This window comes from Salmo salar, chromosome ssa03 (genome assembly GCF_905237065.1).
Source record: "Salmo salar chromosome ssa03, Ssal_v3.1, whole genome shotgun sequence".
Classification (NCBI taxonomy): Eukaryota; Metazoa; Chordata; class Actinopteri; order Salmoniformes; family Salmonidae; genus Salmo; species Salmo salar.
In genome coordinates, this window is record NC_059444.1 from 52,814,764 (window position 1) to 52,835,276 (window position 20,513).

At 42.3% G+C, this 20,513-nt stretch overlaps 1 protein-coding gene and 1 pseudogene across 2 annotated transcripts; both read left to right on the forward strand.

Annotated features, from left to right (window-relative positions):
• LOC106600786 (ferritin, middle subunit-like) lies at positions 1 to 803 on the forward strand (annotated as a pseudogene).
• An 893-nt stretch (positions 804 to 1,696) lies between these two features.
• On the forward strand, positions 1,697 to 15,311 carry syt5a (synaptotagmin Va). Of its 2 annotated transcripts, XM_014192752.2 has the most exons (10): positions 1,697 to 1,899; positions 10,400 to 10,563; positions 11,058 to 11,072; positions 12,130 to 12,308; positions 12,508 to 12,597; positions 13,181 to 13,348; positions 13,511 to 13,678; positions 13,844 to 13,961; positions 14,218 to 14,351; positions 14,592 to 15,311. In XM_014192752.2, exons 2-10 carry the CDS (start codon positions 10,410 to 10,412, stop codon positions 14,799 to 14,801), a joined length of 1,236 nt encoding a protein of 411 aa, XP_014048227.1. In that variant the 5' UTR covers positions 1,697 to 1,899; positions 10,400 to 10,409; the 3' UTR covers positions 14,802 to 15,311. The 2 variants fall into 2 exon arrangements, with proteins under 2 accessions (XP_014048227.1, XP_014048229.1); XM_014192754.2 differs by lacking the exon at positions 11,058 to 11,072.
• The last annotated feature ends 5,202 nt before the right edge of the window (positions 15,312 to 20,513 follow it).

The following is a 20,513-nucleotide window of genomic DNA, read 5'->3' on the forward strand; positions in this document are numbered from 1 at the left end:
ATGCAGTCTCAGATCCGCCAGAACTACCACAGCGACTGCGAAACTGCCATCGACCTGATGATCAACATGTTGATGTTTTCCTCTTATACCTACACTTCAATGGTAAGGAGACTGCAATTGGCTACCAAGGGGAAAATTTTCTTGCTCTACACAGTAGTGTGTTATTATGCCAGATCGTGATGAGTGGGGCAATGGGCTGGAGGCCATGCAGTGTGCTCTGCAGCTGGAGAAGAATGTGAACCAGGCCCTGCTGGACCTGCACAAGATTGCCTCTGACAAGTTTGACCCCCATGTAAGTTATAGTGGAACTGCACATCACATGTATATATCACAAAGAATCCAGCTACTGTATTGTCCCAGGAGATGATCAGGTTGTTGTAGCTCTGATAACTGACATAGGATTGTGTGACCTGCCTCTTCACACAAACACAATAGTCCACAGATGCATGGATGCAAACTATACACACAATGCAGCTCATGCAGGAGCTGGACAGCTGCAAACACCTCATTGAATTAGCTGCCCTTATGTCATTACCACCAGGCTCTTGTGTGTTACTGTATCTCCAATAGTTTGAGTCATTCTCTTGTCTGACCTGTGTTTTCCCTCTTTAGCTGTGTGACTTCCTGGAGACCCATTACCTGAATGAGCAGGTGGAGGCCATTAAGAAGCTGGGTGACCACATCACCAACCTCACCAAGATGGATGCTGTCAAAAACAAGATGGCAGAGTACCTGTTTGACAAGCACACCCTGGGAGACCAGAGCTAAACCACTTCCATCCCCAGGCTACGGCATCCAGCCTCAGACCAGGACTCCTGGCTATTCTGCTCTATTCTGCTGCCTCTGCATCTTTAAGGAGGGCAAGTGTTGAACTGGGAGGGAATGCATCTTGTGAAACAATTAAGTAAAAAGATCACAAAAGTTGTTGCATTTGAGTAATGGATGTACCAGTTTATTCTGGTGTTTGCGCTTACTGAGTAGCTCAATTCCAAATAAGGGTCTTTTTTCACTAAGTGTATAACTGGTATAACTAGTCATTTTTAATCTGCACTGAATCTGAAGAATGAAATATTTTGAGCTGGATTCACTTTGTTTAATTCAAATGCTGGTTGCCCAAAGTCTACATCAGTGTGCATGTACTTATATATATTTTAAAACGATAATACTGACAATTGTAGGACTTCAGTGACTTCGAGGGTCATAAAATGGGGAAAGGTTGACTTGAGGTTTAAAGGACACTACCTCTGATGAACACAGAGTGGCGCCATTACCGTATCTTGTCACGGTTAATGCGTGGCCCATAAAACAACCGTCAACTCTAGGGCCATAACGGAGTGAAATGAGAGCCACATTTACTAGATCAAATGGTGGTCTGTGGAAACGTATGTTAAATGCATAATACAATTTAAATATATACACGATACCAGACATCCTTTGAAATTGTGTATCAATAAGTTGGGCTCTTTACGGTATTCACTGGCTCCCCTCCTACAGTCTGAAGATGAACCATAACACAGGATGACAATAGACCAAGGGGGAAAAAAGCCCAGACTGACAAATGGCCTTCGAAGTAGTTTTCTCTTTCACAGCAATGGATAGTTTTTTCCAGGCATTGCACGTGAGAAATAATAGCCAAACAGATGTGGATGGAAAGATTAATTTGAGTGAAGTCGGGTTTTGGTGTTTTACATGCGTTTCGAGAGCGAGTGACCAATGGCTTATGAAGTGGATGATAAGTAGTTGGCACAGCGATATTAAGGAAGATTAACGGACAGGGGGAGGGAGAACGCGACTGGGGGAGGGGGTGGTCTGCAGCGCAACAGTTCTGTCAACACGGAGTCCATAATTCATCGATAACAAAAGGAAGACGTTTGGGTTTAAATTGGGGATTGCAATCGGGTGAGTTCTGTTGGTGTATGTTCACGGGGTAGCCTATACTCCACACTGCATTTTAAAAGTGTATAATTAGACGGCCTAGAGGTCATTCAAACCCTTATTCTATGCTCGGTAAATCTGCTAGCGAGCGGTAATGGTGAATGGGACGTCCAGTGTAACCGGTTGATGGGCACAATATTTGCCATATCTGATGAACATATTTCTTAACTGACATACGCTATTGCTGCTTTGAATTAATACTTGAGAGGGTAGCCTACCATTCACATTCTATTCCATATTCTGAGCCATCGCTATCCAAGCCTTTACGCATAAGGTGCTTAGCCGTTTCCACTGGTCCAAAGTTGGCGACACTTATTTAATTGGATTGATAATGTATTTTTATCCGTTTACTTTCATTAGGTGAAAATCAGCTATTTTACTATAGCTACCTCAGCTCTGATGTTCTGTGTGTGCATATGTCTAATGTCCACCCCCCCCCAAAGCTCCCTGCGTGCGTGACAACCAGCCCATATGAAATATCGAAGTTGGCGCCTATTTGGGGTTTTAATCATTTTGGACGGGTACATTTGTGTCTTGTGCCATGTTTGCTTGGTAAGCCGTTAAATCCTGTAGTTGTATCTGTTAGTGGAGCCAAAAGTACCAAATTGGAGGAGATGTACTTCTATGACGTTGGTTACAGTGTGCACCATGCATGCGCATTGCACAATGCAGGCTTGATGATGATGACAATGGTGATGATGAAGATGAGACAGTGCACTCCAGTCTCAGATGGTCAATTTTTTTTTTTTACTGACTCGCACAATAGAGAGTGCCATACAGTCAGCCATAAGCATCCTGACCATAATGGAACTGTCTTTTGTTCACCGCATTGGTACTAAGCCTTGAACCCTCTCAAAATCCCGCTGCCAGCTGTTCACCTCTCCTGTCATCTCTTTACCACCGCTAGCTAGCGCGCTACTCTGTCCTCAGTTCCCATGTTTGTGCCTACTTGTTTTGCATTGTGTCTGGTCTATGCTCCCATGGAAATATAAGCCAAATCACCAATCCCCAAATTAGTCCCTCCCCCTACAGTTTTGGGGCGGCAGGTAGCCTAGTGGTTAGGACGTTGGGCCAGTATAACCGAAAGGTTGCTGGATCGAATCCCCGAGCTGACAAGGTAAAAATCTGTCGTTCTTCCCCTCAAGTTAACCCACTGTTCCTCAGTAGGCTGTCATTGTAAGTAAGAATTTGTTCTTAACTTCCATGGGCAAGCGTCCCACCCTAGTCAACAGCCAGTGGAATCGCATGGCGCGAAATACAAATACCTAAAAAATGCTATAACTTCAATTTCTCAAACATATGACCATTTTAAAGACAAGACTCTCGTTAATCTAACCACATTGTCCGATTTCAAAAAGGCTTTTCAGTGAAAGCAAAACATTAGATTATGTCAGGAGAGTACCCAGCCAAAAATAATCACACAGCCATTTTCAAAGCAAGCATATATGTCACAAAAACCAAAACCACAGCTAAATGCAGCACTAACCTTTGATGATCTTCATCTGTTGACACTCCTAGGACATTATGTTATACAATACATGCATGTTTTGTTCAATCAAGTTCATATTTATATCAAAAAACAGCTTTTTACATTAGCATGTGATGTTCAGAACTAGCATACCCACCGAAAACTTCCGGTGAGTTTACTAAACTACTCATGATAAACGTTGAAAAAAAACATAACAATTATTTTAAGAATTATAGATACAGAACTCCTTTATGCAATCGCGGTGTCAGATTTTAAAATAGCTTTTCGGCTAAAGCACATTTTGCAATATTCTGAGTACATAGCTCGGCCATCACGGCTAGCTATTTTGACACCCACCAAGTTTGGGGCTCACTAAACTCAGAATTACTATTAGAAAAATTGGATTACCTTTGCTGTTCTTCATCAGAATGCACTCCCAGGACTTCTACTTCAACAACAAATGTTGTTTTGGTTCCAAATAATCCATAGTTATATTCAAATAGCTCCATTTTGTTTGTGCGTTCAGGTCACTATCCGAAGGGTGACGAGCGATCGCATTTCGTGACAAAAAAAAATCGAAATATTCCATTACCGTACTTAGAAGCATGTCAAACGCTGTTTAAAATACATTTTTATGCAATTTTTCTCATAAAATAGCAATAATATTCCAACTGGGCAACGTTGTATTCATTCAAAGGCTGAAAGAAAAAAATTGAGTAGTCTCGTGAATGCGCATTTCAGTGTCACTGTCCCCAGGCTGACCACTTACAAATTCTGCTGCTGTTCTTTTCCCAGTGACAGCAGACACCCCATTCCGCTTTCTGGCGGCTTTAGAGAGCCAATGGAAGCCTTAGAAAATGTCACGTTACAGCACAGATGCTGTATTTTCGATAGAGGTGCAACAGAAGGACAACAAATTTGTCAGACAGGGCACTTCCTGTATGGAATCTTCTCAGGTTTTGGCCTGCCATATGAGTTCTGTTATACTCACAGACACCATTCAAACAGTTTTTTGAAACTTCAGAGTGTTTTCTATCCAAATCTACTAACTATATGCATATTCCCGTTTCTGGGCAAGAGTAGTAACCAGTTTAAATAGGGTACGTTTTGTATCCGGCCGTGCAAATACTGCCCCCTAGCCCCAACAGGTTTTAACTGACTTGCTTGGTAAAATATGTATATATTTTTTTAAAGACAGCTGGATGGGTGTAAACAATAGCAGCTTGCAGTAGCTTGGGGACCAGGTTACCTGAGGGCTAACCATATCCCTGACAGACATCCAATTCTGTCAGGTTTGCAGAATGGTGTCAATATGTGCCTAATATTAGGGGTGAGGAATCAGTTTGGGATTGGTTTTAGGATATTACCACCTGTAACAGATGGCCCAGGATAGGCCTACTGAAGTGTTTCCCAACGTGGTCCTGGGGACCCCAAGGGGTGCACATTTTTGTTTTTTCCTAACACTACACACCTGGTTCATATAATCAACTCATAATCAAGATTTGATTATTTGAATCAGGCCACTGTGTAGTGCTAGGGCAAAAACTAAAATGTTGGCCCAGCGTTCTCCGGGTTTGGCTGGGGTCGGCCGTCATTCTAAATAAGAATTTGTTCTTAACTGACTTGCCTAGTTATAAATAAAAGTCCTTGCATCCCTGACCTTTGCAAATTTATAACTGAATCAAGATAGGCACTTTCCAACATGATTTCATTCATCGAAATTCTTAAAGAGATTATTTTATCTGGACTTCATCACAGAACTTTAACTGCCTATGGCCCAATAGAATCAACCAGTAGCATGTTTAGCTAGGCCTATTCCAATGGCCTTGGCCAGCACAAACCAATCAAAAGGCTTATACTATTATGTGACCCTAAAACCCTTGGAATAACAGTGACTTTTGCCAAGACCGGAAGCGAAAAAAGAACCCTCCAACAGAGTGGTCAGTCAGGCATGAAAACCACTGACATAGTGATCTACCTGTTAACCAGTATCTAATCAGTAAGGTCTGGCCCTGAATCCCGGCATTCAGCCACCATGACCAGCTTAAGGGAGCGTACCACGGTGAGTAAGAAGTGGTGGCCGACCCTATGCTACTCAACCAAGCTAGCCTCCGTCTCACCACACTGTGCGTGTGCTTGTGTGTGTGTGTGTGTGTGTGTTAGCGTTAGAGGTCGACCGATTAATCGGAATGGCCGATTAATTAGGGCCGATTTCAAGATTTCATAACAATCGGTAATCGGTATTTTTGGCCACCGATTTTCTTTTTTACACCTTTATTTAACTAGCCAAGTCAGATTAAGAACACATTCTTATTTTCAATGACGGCCTAGGAACGGGGGTTAACTGCCTTGTTCAGGGGGGATTCGGGGATTCGTTTTTGCAACCTTCTGGTTACTAGTCCAACGCTCTAACCACCTGCCTTACATTGCACTCCACAAGGAGCCTGCATGGCAGGCTGACTACCTGTTACGCGAGGGCAGCAAGAAGCCAAGGTAAGTTGCTAGCTAGCATTAAACTTATCTTATAAAAAACTATCAATCTTAACATAATCTTAACATAATCACTAGTTAACTACATGATGATATTACTAGTTTATCTAACGTGTCCTGCGTTGCATATAATCGATGCGGTGCCTGTTAATTTCTCATCGAATCACAGCCTACTTCGGCAAATGGGTGATGATTTAACAAGCGCATTTGCGAAAAAAGCACTGTCGTTGCACCAATGTACCTAACCATAAACATCAATGCCTTTCTTTAAAATCAATACACAAGTATATATTTTTAAACCTGCATATTTAGTTAATATTGCATGCTAACATGAAATTGTGTCACTTCTCTTGCGTTCATTGCCTGGCTCGTTGCGAACTAATTTGCCAGAATTTCACGTAATTATGACATACCATTGAAGGTTGTGCAATGTAACAGGAATATTTAGACTTAGGGATGCCACCCGTTAGATAAAATACGGAACGGTTGCGTATTTCACTGAAAGGAAAAACGTTTTGTTTTCGAAATGATAGTTTCCGGATTCGACCATATTAATGACCTAAGGCTCGTATTTCTGTGTGTTTATTATATTATAATTAAGTCTATGATTTGATAGAGCAGTCTGACTGAGCGATGGTAGGCACCAGCACGCTCGTTAGCATTCATTCAAACAGCACTTTCGTGCGTTTTGCCAGCAGCTCTTCGCAATGCATTGCGCTGTTTATGACTTCAAGCCTGTCAACTCCCAAGATTAGGCTGGTGTAACCGATGTGAAATGGCTAGCTAGTTAGCGGGTGCGCGCTAATAGCGTTTCAAACGTCACTCGCTCTGAGACTTGGAGTAGTTGTTCCCCTTGCTCTGCATGGGTAACGCTGCTTCGAGGGTGGCTGTTGTCGATGTGTTCCTGGTTCGAGCCCAGGTAGGAGCCAGGAGAGGGACGGAAGCTATATTGTTACACTGGCAATACTAAAGTGCCTATAAGAACATCCAATAATCAAAGGTATATGAAATACAAATTGTATAGAGAGAAATAGTCCTATAATTCCTATAATAACTACAACCTAAAACTTCTTACCTGGGAATATTGAAGACTCATGTTAAAAGGAACCACCAGCTTTCATATGTTCTCATGTTCTGAGCAAGGCACTTAATTGTTAGCTTTCTTACATGGCACATATTGCACTTTTACTTTCTTCTCCAACACTGTTTTTGCATTATTTAAACCAAATTGAACATGTTTCATTATTTATTTGATGCTAAATTGATTTTATTTATGTATTATATTAAGTTAAAATAAGTGGTCATTCAGTATTGTTGTAATTGTCATTATTACAAAGAAAATAATAAATCGGCTGATTAATCGGTATCGGCTTTTTGGTCCTCCAATAATCGGTATCGGTAACGGCGTTGAAAAATCATAATCGGTCGACCTCTAGTTAGCGTGCGTGCGCGTGCGTATGTGATCTTGACTGGTGAAGTCACAAGCCTATTAGCCAGCAGTCTATAACCTCTTATGTTTGCCTCCCCTCACTCACCATCACATAGCTGTGCTTACTAATCCTGCGCCGTTCACTCTATCTGTTGGGATTTAACGGGTTGATTTGACAAGCCACAAATCAGATATTGTTATGGAAATGTGATTATTGGTTTGGATAACTAGGTGGGATCTGTCTGTGTGACAGCAGGTGATGTTGTGGGGGTTAATGGTAGTGGCTTAGGGTGGATAAGGGATAGTAGGGGATAGGACAGGAACGGGAGCAGAGAGTGAACTGACCTGTCCCTAATTTAGTTAAGCTCTGGGATTTGGGGATTACCTTTGGCAATTAATCTTGTTACGTGTCTGTGCACAGTGAGAGGAGGACAGCAGATGTTGGAGGGTCGGAGTGTGTGTGTGGCATAATGCAGCCTTGCAGGGAGGTATTCATATGCATATGTAACAGAGCTGGTCTTGTGTGCATGTTAGTATGTGTATGTGTGTGTATGTGCATGTACATGCATGTGTGTTTGTCAACAGCCAGCCTGTGATGGAGTCAGGGGGATTAGTGATGGACACTATGAACCAAGAGAGGAAGGAGGGAGGGAGAACGACATAGGGGGAAATGGAAGGGAGGAGAGAGATAGAAAAAGGGGTGGTGAGAGGGAGGCAGCGGGTGAGTAGGGAGGGGATACCAGACACAGACGGGATGAGAGCGAGGGAGTAGATAGAGAGATTAACTGATGAGAGGAAGGGGTGGAGTGAGAGGGAGGCAGGGGGTGATGATGGGGGAAGAAAGTCTCAAGAGGAGAGTGGGATGTAGAAGAGCCAGGAAGAGAGGGATGAGTAGGAAGTTTAGTATCGGAGGGGGGGAGAGACAGTATAGGAAGTAAAGGGAGAGGGAGTGTGAGGAAACAGGAAAAATAGGCATATAGAGAGAGATATATTGATGAACTGGATAATGGGTGCAAGAAAGGGGAAAGCAGACTAAAAAAATCATAGAGAGAGAAGGAAAAAGAGACAGACAGGGAGGTTGTATTTTATTTAGGATCTCCATTAGCTGAAGCCAATGGCGAAAGCTGGTCTTACTGGGGTCTGACACATAATGAAAAAGACATTACAGACAAAAATACTTCACAATCTACATACATTTAAAACCATTAATATGTAGACATTCCAGATGTGTGTGTGGTTGTGTGTGTGTGTGTGTGTGTGTGTGTGTGTGTGTGTGTGTGTGTGTGTGTGTGTGTGTGTGTGTGTGTGTGTGTGTGTGTGTGTGTGTGTGTGTGTGTGTCTATCAGTTACACAGACATGTCAGTACATACGCACACAAAGTAGGAGAGAGAGATAGAAAGAGAGCTAGAGGGAGACAGATTGGAAGCCAAGGCAAAGCCTTATCCCTTAGGCTTTGTTTTAAATGAAGGGTCAACACGAGAGCGAGAGATGGTTGCCTTCCAATTGTACGTTGAATCAACGTCAGTGCCATTTTGTTGAGCAAACTCACAATCCTATTGCAGCTGGTTGCCTTACTGTTTTACATTGATTCAAACCTCAATGCTGACTTGCAAAGTGATGTGTAATTCCTATTGGAATCCAGAGTGAGGATATCCAGCAATTGGAATGTTTAATCACCTGCAACCTGCATTGAGAATGACTGTAAGGAAGATTGATTATTGAGACTACCAAAATCATAGAAACTGGAACAGCCACCTCAGTGACAGGTGCAAAACTACTAACAGATTGAATTAGATTAGAAAATGTATCTTATTTATGTTTGTGTAATCAACCAATTCATGTACATGCAAAAAAAATATTGAAACAATTCTGAAAATCAACCTGCAATAGAGCATGCTGGGAAATGTAACGACGGCCATGGTTTTGAGCAAACATACTGTACATTTGTAATCTTCGAGCAGTTTGTTGATACGACGTAGAATTATAAGGCAACCAGCTGCAGTAGGATTGTGAGTGCACAAACTTTGGGCATACAGCTGACCCAACATACAGTGTTGCCTACCGAAGGCAAACATGGATTTGTAAATTTACCCAAGCTTTTTCAAATTCAGCTCACTTCGAGAAAGGTTTGTAGAGTGAACAAGCGTTCACACATTAGCTACATTTGTTGTCCTTCTGAAGTCCACCCAATTCACAGAATAACGCTGATTAAGTTAAGTTGGCTTTTTTTTTACAGTGAAGACAAACATGAATTTGTATTTTGACAAGGTTTTATACATTCAGCTTACTGTGAGCAAAGTTTGTTGAGTGAACACATTAGCTCAATTTATTGTCTTTCTTATGTCCACCAAACTCACAGAATAATGCTGATTAAGCAATTGGTTAAGTTGGCGCTATTTTGTCACAGGGCCTTACCTACCAATCTGTCTCTTTAAAGCTGAGTGTCAAGCAAAGGTGCATTGACTCAGTTAACTTACTTACCATGTTTCGGGAAAAATTGTATGACTCAGCAGGGTTCACTCTTTAAAATAAAGGTGCAAGTTGGAACCAAATAAGGTTATTGAGAGCAATTTCATAGGGTAACCATTTTAGGATCTCTAGAGAACCATGAATGGGATGGTTGTTTGAAGAATCATACAAAAATCCTAAACCAGAAATGTTTCGGCCCTCCTTTAACTACAACTCTTGAATCAACACTAGAAATGTTACATTGGAAAATAAACAGTTAGCACTGGCCAATTTCCTGTGAATGGGACACATCTGCAGGCTTCCACACATTTCAAGAACCTTTTTGAATTTTGAAGAACCGTAGATGCCAGGTCAAGGACCCCACACTTAACTCAAAGGTTCTTTAACGGGCAAAGGTTCTCCAAGGAACCTTAAGAGCTGAGAAAGAACCATTTAAGAACATCCAGTCTCAGGGCGGACACCCGAACCACAAGGCCACTGAGTCGGTTAGCCGCAACCCTAACCCTATCTAGTCGACTTACTTACCAGGATGTTTAAAATTCATGGCATATTAAAATATTTCTTACACAGCTCTTAATGATTGCTCTTTTGTCTCCTCTGCCGTTTAGTTGAGCTGCGATGCGATTGGCCAGTGTGCAAGCGCGGGCTCGTCGGGCGGCTGAGGAGAGAGAAGAGCCACCCCCAGGCCCCGCCCCTCCCTCCACCCACCACTCTGATCACCAGTTCAAGAACATGAAGAGCAAGTTCTTCAACGAACTCACCCACATGCCAAGTGAGCCCTGAACACAATGAGCACACACACACACACACACACACACACACACACCACACACGCACACACACACACGCACACACACACACACACACACACACACACACACACACACACACACACACCACACACACACACACACACACACACACACACCACACACACACACATGCACGCACGCACACACACGCACGCACACACACACACACACACGCACACACACACCACACACACACCACACACACACACACACACACACACGCACGCACGCGCACGCACGCACGCACACACACGCACACACACACACACACACACACACACACACACACACACACACACACACACACACACACACACACACACACACACACACACACACACACACACACACACACTCATTGCTAATTCTGTGTGTGTAATTCTGTTTCACACAATGTCCTCTCATCATTTCTTCTCTTTCATTTCATCCCCTGCTTTTCCTCCACTTCTCCCAGATCATAAAATCAAAAGTAAGTTAATATTGTTTTCCCATCGCCTGTGCTCTCCTTTCCATCCCTCCTCACAATAACATGTCAGATGTTATTATTCCATAGCATAAGGCTACACGAGGCCTATGTATGTTGTGTTATACACTATGTGTACTAAACATTAAGGACACTTTCCATGACATACACGGACCAGGTGAATCCAGGTAACAGCTAGGATCCCTTAGAATGTTTGTTTTACAAAGTCTTTATATAATGTATAGTCTGTATTCCCCTGACTGTTGTTTATAATGTTTGGAGAGAAAAAAAGCCATGATCCCTTATTAATGTAACTTGTTAAATCCACTTCAACCAGTGTAGATTAAGGGGAGGAGACATGTATAAAAAAATATATTTTTAAGCCTTCAGACAATTGAGACATGGATTGTGTATGTGTACCATTCAGAGGGTGAACGGGCAAGACAAAATATTTAAGTGCCTTTGAACAGGGTATTGTAGTAAGTCTCAGGTGCACCAGTTTGTGTCAAGAACTGCAATGCTGCTGGATTTTCCCACACTTAACAGTTTCCCGTGTGTATCAACAATGGTCCACCACCCAAAGGACATCCAGCCAATTTGACACAACTGTTGGAAGCATTGGAGTTAACATGGGCCAGCATCCCTGTGGAATGCTGTCGACGCCTTGTAGAGTCCATGCCCCGACGTATTGAAGCTGTTCTGAGGGCAAAAGGGGGTGGGTGCAACTCAATATTAGGAAGGTGTCCTTAATGTTTTGTACACTCATTGTATATGTCATAACCCTACATAAGGCCTATGTACAGTATGTTGTATAATAGATGTCATAAGGTTACATAAGTATTTGATGTATGTAATATGCATGTTGTTATGTATGTTGTATTAAATGATGTCATAAGGCTACATAAGTATTGTATGTATGTTATATGCATGTTGTTATGTATGTTGTATAATAGATGTCATAAGGCTACATAAGTATTTTATGTATGTTATATGTATGTTGTAATGTATGTTGTATTATAGATGTCATAAGGCTACATAAGGCCTATGTTTGTCTCTCCTCCAGTGCCCATGTGGGCAATAGGAGCCATAGTGGTGGTGGTGCTGGCTCTGGTGGCCTGTCTAGGTTTCTGTATCTGGAAGAAGTGCATCAACAAGGGCAAGAAGCCCAAGAAAGTACGCGAGAGGAAAGGAGGCCGAGGCAGAAGAAAGAAGGAGGGAGCCGGAGAAGGAGAGGAGGGCAAGGTGAGAGGAGACGGAGGGAGGGAGGGCAATATAGTGGGTGGTGTAATGGGTTCAAGTACCTCATTTGCAACTGGTTTTGAAGTGATCTGAGGTGATTTCCAGATGTAGCGTCAGTAACTGTGTGAAGGGAGAGACTAATGCAGTGGCTGTGTAATGATACCTGTGATAAATGATTGATGTGATGTTCTCTGTCATTAAGGAAGGAGAGGGTAAGGAAGGAGAGGAGGAGGAAAAAGAGAATTTCGGAAAACTGGAGTTCACCCTGGACTACAACTTCACTGACAACCAGGTGTGTGTGTGTGTGTGTCCGTATGTGTGTTTGTGTGCATGTGTGTCTTGTCCTCCCTGACATTTGACCTCCTTGATGTGAAGTATCTGACTAATGACACGTCTAAAGGCTCTCTGACCTCTGCTCAGATCTCAGCTTTAACCTCTGACCTCTTATTTGTGTCTTCAGTGACCTATGACCTTTTCCTCTTAACCGCTCAGCATTAAGCTGTGGCCTTTAGAGGGGACATTTTCTATCCACTAAACCACTCTTACATTTAAAAGTCAGTTTAAGTGCACTGCGCTATCATGCGGCTTGAATTGAATCCCGGTAAACATTGCATATATGTGACAAATGAGATGTGTACTGCAGAAGCACTCCAAAATCATTTTTGGGATGAAGTGCTGTGCCATTGTTTTGAAGTGTTACGTTTGTGTTTGGTCAAATCTCAGGTATGTTATCGCAATAGCCCTATATGGATTGAATCTAAATCCTAAATCCGCCTAAATCGTCACCGCGTTCAGTTCTTACGGACGTTGTTAAAAATATTTTGACGGCCATTGCTTACCTCTGACCTTTTCCCCCTCTCTGCCCCCTCTTCCAGCTGATCGTGGGCATCCTGCAGGCTGAAAACCTGGCAGCCATGGACATGGGCGGCACCTCAGACCCCTATGTCAAGGTATACATGCTGCCAGACAAGAAGAAGAAGTTTGAGACCAAAGTCCAGCGCAAGAACCTCTGCCCCGTGTTCAACGAGACCTTCATCTTCAAGGTCAGTCTGTGGTGCTGGAGAACAGGTGGCGATAGAGAGATGTGGTATTCATTCATGTGTACATGTATAACCCTTAGAAAAGCTCTTACAGTACTGAGGTTTCTGCAGTCGAGAACGCTCTGTCCTGACCGTCTCCTCCCTGTTCTGTGTGTCCCTCCACAGATCCCCTACCAGGAGCTGGGCGGTCAGACTCTGGTCCTGCAGGTCTTTGACTTTGATCGCTTTGGTAAACACGACGTGATTGGGCAGATCTCCATCCCCATGAACAGTGTGGACCTGGCTCAGCCACTCCACGAATGGAGGGATCTGGTTGGAGGAGAGAAAGAGGAGGTGAGGAAGGATGAATACAGTCTGTTTGGGTTTTGGGTGCATGTTTTCTCTACGTCTACCTGTATGTGTCTGTCTGTCTGTCCGTGCACATCAAACTATATTGAACTGTCTGTTTTAATACATCTTTCTGTCTTTGTGCCTGTGTGTGTTTGTCTGGTCACACAGGTAGAGAAGCTAGGGGACATCTGTATCTCTCTGCGCTACGTCCCCACGGCCGGTAAATTGACCATCAACATCATGGAGGCCAAGCACCTGAAGGCGATGGACTGTGGAGGCTTGTCAGGTGACCTTCTATTAGTCCTTACACTCTCCTAACCAATATTAGCCAGTTGTGACCTGTTAATGACATCTGGTTGCCTAAATGTTGTTGGAAGTAATTGAACATGAGCCTCTTGGCAGCATTACAGAGTTGCAGACACTACACATGAATCTACTGCACAATCATTTGTCCTCGGTGTTCTTCATCCTGGCTCACCCTCTGTTTGACCTCTGTTTTCCTTAACTAACACTCCTTTCTACCATGTGCCTACTCCTGCCAGATCCCTTCGTTAAAGTGGTGCTGCAGCACCAAGGCAAGCGGCTGAAGAAGAAGAAGACGACAGTCAAACAGAACACTCTGAACCCCTACTTCAACGAAAGCTTCAGCTTCGAGATCCCCTTTGGCCAAATACAGGTATGCACACCAAACTTCCCGTAAGGAAGACATCTCGGGGCCGTTATAACAGGTTTTCCTGTGGGTTGGGCGACCTGTGTTTGAGGACACTCCCGTCTGTTTCTCTAGAACATTGCACTCTCCTGCCATTTCCTTCTGTGTGTCGAACAACACAGTACGCGTGGTGGTATTTTGATTTCACCTGACTTTTTTTATTTTTATTACTTGACGCTTTCTCTACTCTTCCCTTTCCTCTTGCAGAAAGTCCAAGTGTTGATCACGGTGTACGATTACGACAAGCTGGGCAGCAACGACGCCATCGGGAAGGTTTGGATCGGCTTCGGCGCCTCAGGGGTGGGCCTCCGCCATTGGTCAGACATGCTGGCCAATCCAAGACGTCCCGTGGCCCAGTGGCACGCCCTGTGTCCTGAGGAGGAGGTGGATGAGGCCCTGAAGAAACCCCTGCGCTAAACACACGCGCGCTCGCGTCACTCAACATTCCTGTACATGTTGAAACAAACAACAATAAGACCTGAAAATTACACAACAGTAAATAAGCTCAATAGTGCTGATCATGACACAACGCACTACTCAAATAGAAACTCCCAAGAAAACCAAATAGAAACTCCCACTCAAACACTACAACCCACCTGTACATCGCCGCAGTGCTGGAATGCCATTTCGGATCATTTTGTGTACTCTCTCCTTCCTTATTATTTTCTCGTAACTTTTTTTTTGCGTATTAACTAGTTGTGCTGTATGATGTTAAGTTATTATCGTGTGTACGAATGCGTGTGTGTGTGTGTGTGTGTGTGTGTGTGTGTGTGTGTGTGTGTGTGTGTGTGTGTGTGTGTGTGTGTGTGTGTGTGTGTGTGTGTGTGTGTTCGTGTTAAACCGTAGTACATGAAAGCTTTCTCTGGTTTATTTCCTAAATGTAATGTGAGTGGTTGTAAATAACCAAATAAATCATTCCCAAAATTACCAGATGGATGGTCAGATAGATTTGCCAGCTTGAGTATTGATTTATTTAACCTTTATTACAGATGAGCCCTGAGTTACGTAATTTACAGAAGGTACACACATCAAAATATCAAATCAAAATGCAAGCAGAAAGAGAAACAGTATGAGTATGAAGACAAGCTCGCGGTCACACACACACACACACACCCCTTACGGAAAAACCACATGAGTTTCACATGTGATCTTGAGTGACAACATGCAAGCACATGCGAAAAGATGATCTGGTGAAATAAATGTGACGACATGGGGACGCAACATTTAAGCATAGGTGAAAACCCAGATGTAAAATATTATCAATGACATTAAAAGGCATCATTTACATTCATTCAATACGTCATGGTCCCCAATCATATTTTGTCTAGCTCACATTCTGTTCCAGGGCTAGAGGCATCACTACAGACCCTGGTTTGATTCCAGGCTGTATCACAACTGGCTGCGATTGGGAGTCCCATAGGGTGGCACAAAATTGGCCCAGCGTCATCCGGGTTTGGCCGGGGTAGGCCGTCATCGTAAATAAAACGTTTTTAACTGACATGCCTAGTTAAATAAAGGTATAAAATAACATCGTGTCATGGTCCCCTAGATTACTTAGGACTCAACCTCATTTGGGATTTGAACTCACAACCTTTCGGTCGCTAGATATGTGAAGTTTCTGCTGCACCACCAGGTCTGTGGAAATAACAGTGATTGGCTATACATATATTGCCAAGAATATATTTTTACACTTTGCCTCAAATATATACAACTAGAAGGTGTTACTGTATGTTCTTGGTAACAAATAACCATCTGGAGGCACTGCTGAGACATTAACGCCTTGACCAAAATGTTACAACTTCAGATCCCGAGAGTGTTTGTGCACGGTTAATATCAAGTCTCCCTGAGCACTGCAAAATGTTTGTTGGTGTTGTCAGAGAATCACACACATTATTGTCTTGATTCTGGGCATCTTTTAGAAGTGCAGAAATGGATTCTTGCCAATAAATATGTGGCCAATCTCTGTCATGGCCACAGACCTGGTGGTGTAGGAGGAAATTCAGATGGCTGGCATCCACCTTAAGGAAAAACCACATGATTTCACATGGGATATTACACATGTGAAATCATATGAACATGTGGTTTTGGAACACTTCACATGTGATTTTCCACATGTGAAATCGTGTGGTTTTGGAACACTTCAAATGTGAAATTTCATATGCGAAAACGTGTTTTTGGACTCCATCACGTGACATTTCACATGTGAAAACATGGTTTTGGAACACTTCACATATGAAATCATGTTACAACGTGGTTTTGGAGCACTTCACATGTGACGTGATCATGTAAAACTCATGTAGCTTTTCCGTAAGGATTAGGAACATGTTATGATGATTGATTTACCAGTCGTCAAGATCTTTCTGCTGCGCCACAAATTCTGTAGCATTCCCATACACATACATTACCTTAGGTAATTGACCCATAATACATCTCTGCGCTTTGCAAACGAGTGCCATCTGCACTGCTATTTTAGTTATCAATTAATCTGACTCTCTCGTAATTTCATTTACTTGTTATTTCAGCAATTTGAGAGTTTTCTGTATTGTCTAAAGTCAGTGGGGCATATTATTTTGTTTAAATGTTACTCCTGAATCATTATGATAATTAGATTCGTTTTTCTTGAGTTTATTTTTAACAAAGCTGAGATTCACTTTGAGGCCTAAAATATAGGAATAAAGCTGTAATCAGTTATTAACACGGACGTGGTGGTGTAGCAGAAAGAACAGAATGTTGGGAGATCAAATCCCAGGTGAGGACACGTTGAATAATTATTATTCTATAAATAAGCGTACACAATGTAGTCCTGTATGTCAAATGCTTAAATTGAAAACATTGTATGTTAAAAGCACGTTGTGTATCATAATGACACTTTTTTTTCATGTGTAGTGTTCCAAAAACACGTTTTCAGATGTGAAATGTCAAATGAAGTGTTCTAAAAACAAGTTAAATAATGTGTTTTTTTTCTGTAAGGGGACACACACCCTCAGCCACACATACACGCTACACTGACATTGGACCAATCGCTAAAACACGGGAACATTGCCTTTAAAAGAAAATCACGCTGTAACGCTGCATTTCTGCGATACGGAAATGTGGGAACGTTGCCTTTAAATTTCAATCAAACTATAACGCAGATCTTCCGTGATACGGATTGCGATACGGATTGAACCCATCCCTTAAACTCACTGAAATAGAAATGGCGTTCAAACTTGAATTTCATCCAATTCCATATCATCATACTATTACTATGTATCCAAGTAATCCCACTTAGATCAAAAGAGGAGGGATACCTCACCCAAAATGACCGCATACACATTGATGGTCATTAAAACAATTTAGAAAGTGTGTTCAGTACTGTATCTTGTAGTATTTTCTATCTTGTTAAAAATGAGTGGTGAGTTTTCCACAGTGGTCGAGTTGTATTTACAATCTGAGTTTCTGAGTGACATCTGTGGGAAGGCTGCATGTGAGAGGGAAAAGACTGGATTATTTCTGTGTCCTCTTTCCTCCCTCTGTCTGTCTGACCTACTGGACTGGACTGGCCTCAGCCAAACATGTGAGCAGGGATTTAGAGAGAGAGGGCAATAGAGGAGGGAGGGGGGAGGAGGAGCTGGGGAAGATATACAGTACCTGTCAAACGTTTGGACACACCTACTCATTGAAGGGTTTTTCTTAATTTTTACTATTTTCTACTTTCTAGAATAATCGTGAAGACATTAAAACTATGAAATAACACATGTGGAATCATGTAGTAACCAAAAAAGTGTTAAACAAATCAAAATATATTTTATATTTGAGATTCTTCAAAGTAGCCACCCTTTGCCTTGATGACAGCATTGCACACTCTTGGCGTTCTCTCAACCAGCTTCATCTGGTAGTCACCTGGAAGGTATGTGCCTTGTTAAAAGTTAATTTGTGGAATTTCTTTCCTTCTTAATGAATTTGAGCTAATCAGTTGTGTTGTGACAAGGTAGCGGTGGTATACAGAAGATAGCCCTATTTGGTAAAAGACCAAGTTCATATTATGGCAAGAACAGCTCAATTAAGCGAAGAGAAACGACAGTCCATCATTACTTTAAGACATGAAGGTCAGTCAACCAGGAAAATGTCAAGAACTTTGAAAGTTTTTTCAAGTGCAGTCACAAAAACCATCAAGCACTAAGATGAAACTGGCTCTCATGAGGACCGCCACAGGAAAGGAAGACCCAGAGTTTCTTCTGCTGTGGAGGATAAGTTCATTAAAGTTACCAGCCTCAAAAATTGGCAATTAACTGCACCTCAGATTGCAGCCCAAATAAATGCGTCACAGAGTTCAAGTAACAGACACATCTCAACATCAACTGTTCAGAGGAGACTGCGTGAATCAGGCCTTCATGATCAAATTGCTGCAAGGACACCACTACTAAAGGACACCAATAATAAGAAGAGACTTGCTTGGGCCAAGAAACACAAGCAATGGACATTAGACCGGTGGAAATCTGTCCTTTGGTCTGATGAGTCCAAATTTGAGATTTTTGGTTCCAACCGCCGTGTGAGACGCAGAATAGATGAACGGATGATCTCCGCATGTGTGGTTCCCACCGTGAAGCATGGAGGAGGAGGTGTGATGGTGCTTTGCTGGTGACATGGTCTGTGATTTATTTAGAATTCAAGGCACACTTAACCAGCATGGCTACCACAACATTCTGCAGCAATACACCATCCCATCTGGTTTGCACTTAGTGGGACTATCATTTGTTTTTCAACAGGACAATGACCCAAAATACACCTCCAGGCTGTGTAAGGGCTATTTGACCAAGAAGGAGAGTGATGGAGTGCTGCATCAGATGACTTGTCCTCCACAATCACCCAACCTCAACCCAATTGAGATGGTTTGGGTTGAGTTGGACCACAGAGTGAAGGAAAAGCAGCCAACAAGTGCTCAGCATATGTGGGAACTCCTTCAAACATTCCAGGTGACTACCTCATGAAGCAGGTTGAGAGAATGCCAAGAGTGAGCAAAGCTGTCATCAAGGCAAAGCGTGGCTACTTTGAAGAATCTAAAATCTAAAATATATATTTTTTGTTTAACACTTTTTTGGTTACTACATGATTCCATATGTGTTATTTCATAGTTTTGATGTCTTCACTATTATTCTACAATGTAGAAAATACTAAAAATAAAGAAAAACCCATGAATGAGTAGGTGTGTTCAAATATTTGACCGTTGTGTAAGGGCTAGTATATATATATATATATATATATATATATATATATATATATATATATATATATATATACACATAGAGAGAGAGAGAGAGAGAGAGAGAGACAAGAAGAGGAAGAGCTGGATGTAGAAAAGATGCATGAGAGAGGAGATAATCATTACTGTAAGAAAGAAAGTAAAAAGAGAGATAGCGGAGAATATGTATGAATTAAGTTAGAGGGCAAATGGTGCTATCGTTTCCAAGCCAACAAGTCATTCAACAAAATCACTGCTACTAGCATTCAGCAGTGGCAGTTTGGTGACAAAGAGTTAAGGCTCTATTCAATCCGTCTTGCGGAAAATTCAGTGTTACAGCTTGATTGAAATTTAAAGGCAATGTTTTCGCGTTAGCGCAAACTGCATTCACGGTAAACGCTGCATATTTTCGGCTCAATCGGAAATTACCATTACATTTCTATCGCAGAATCTGTTACGCTTCGTGTGTGTTTATGTGTTCCTCAACACGTGAGACAGACAGTGTCATTACTGAGCTCTCTGCAAGTAGATCAGGCCTATAATTCCCTTCTGCCTGTCTAGTAACGTTATGTGTTGATGATTACTAGTGTGTGCTGTAATAATGGTTTATAGTGTCAGCTAATATGTGTGTTTAAACCAATGAGTGTGTCTAATTAGTGGTCACCCGGGTGTGGTGTACCTACTGTATGTAGCTCTACAGAGGGTGTTACACATCTCTCCAGCAGAGGGCAGCGTTTCCCTAGTTCAGTAATGTGGGAGTAGGATGACGTTGGCCAGCCTAGACACTGATCTAAGGTCGATTTTGAGTCATTATACTTTCTCCCACGCTCCCAATAAAGTAATAAAAGTGCGTGTGTGTGTGTGTGTGTGTGACAATTTCCAGAGGAACATCAAACTAGCAATCTCAG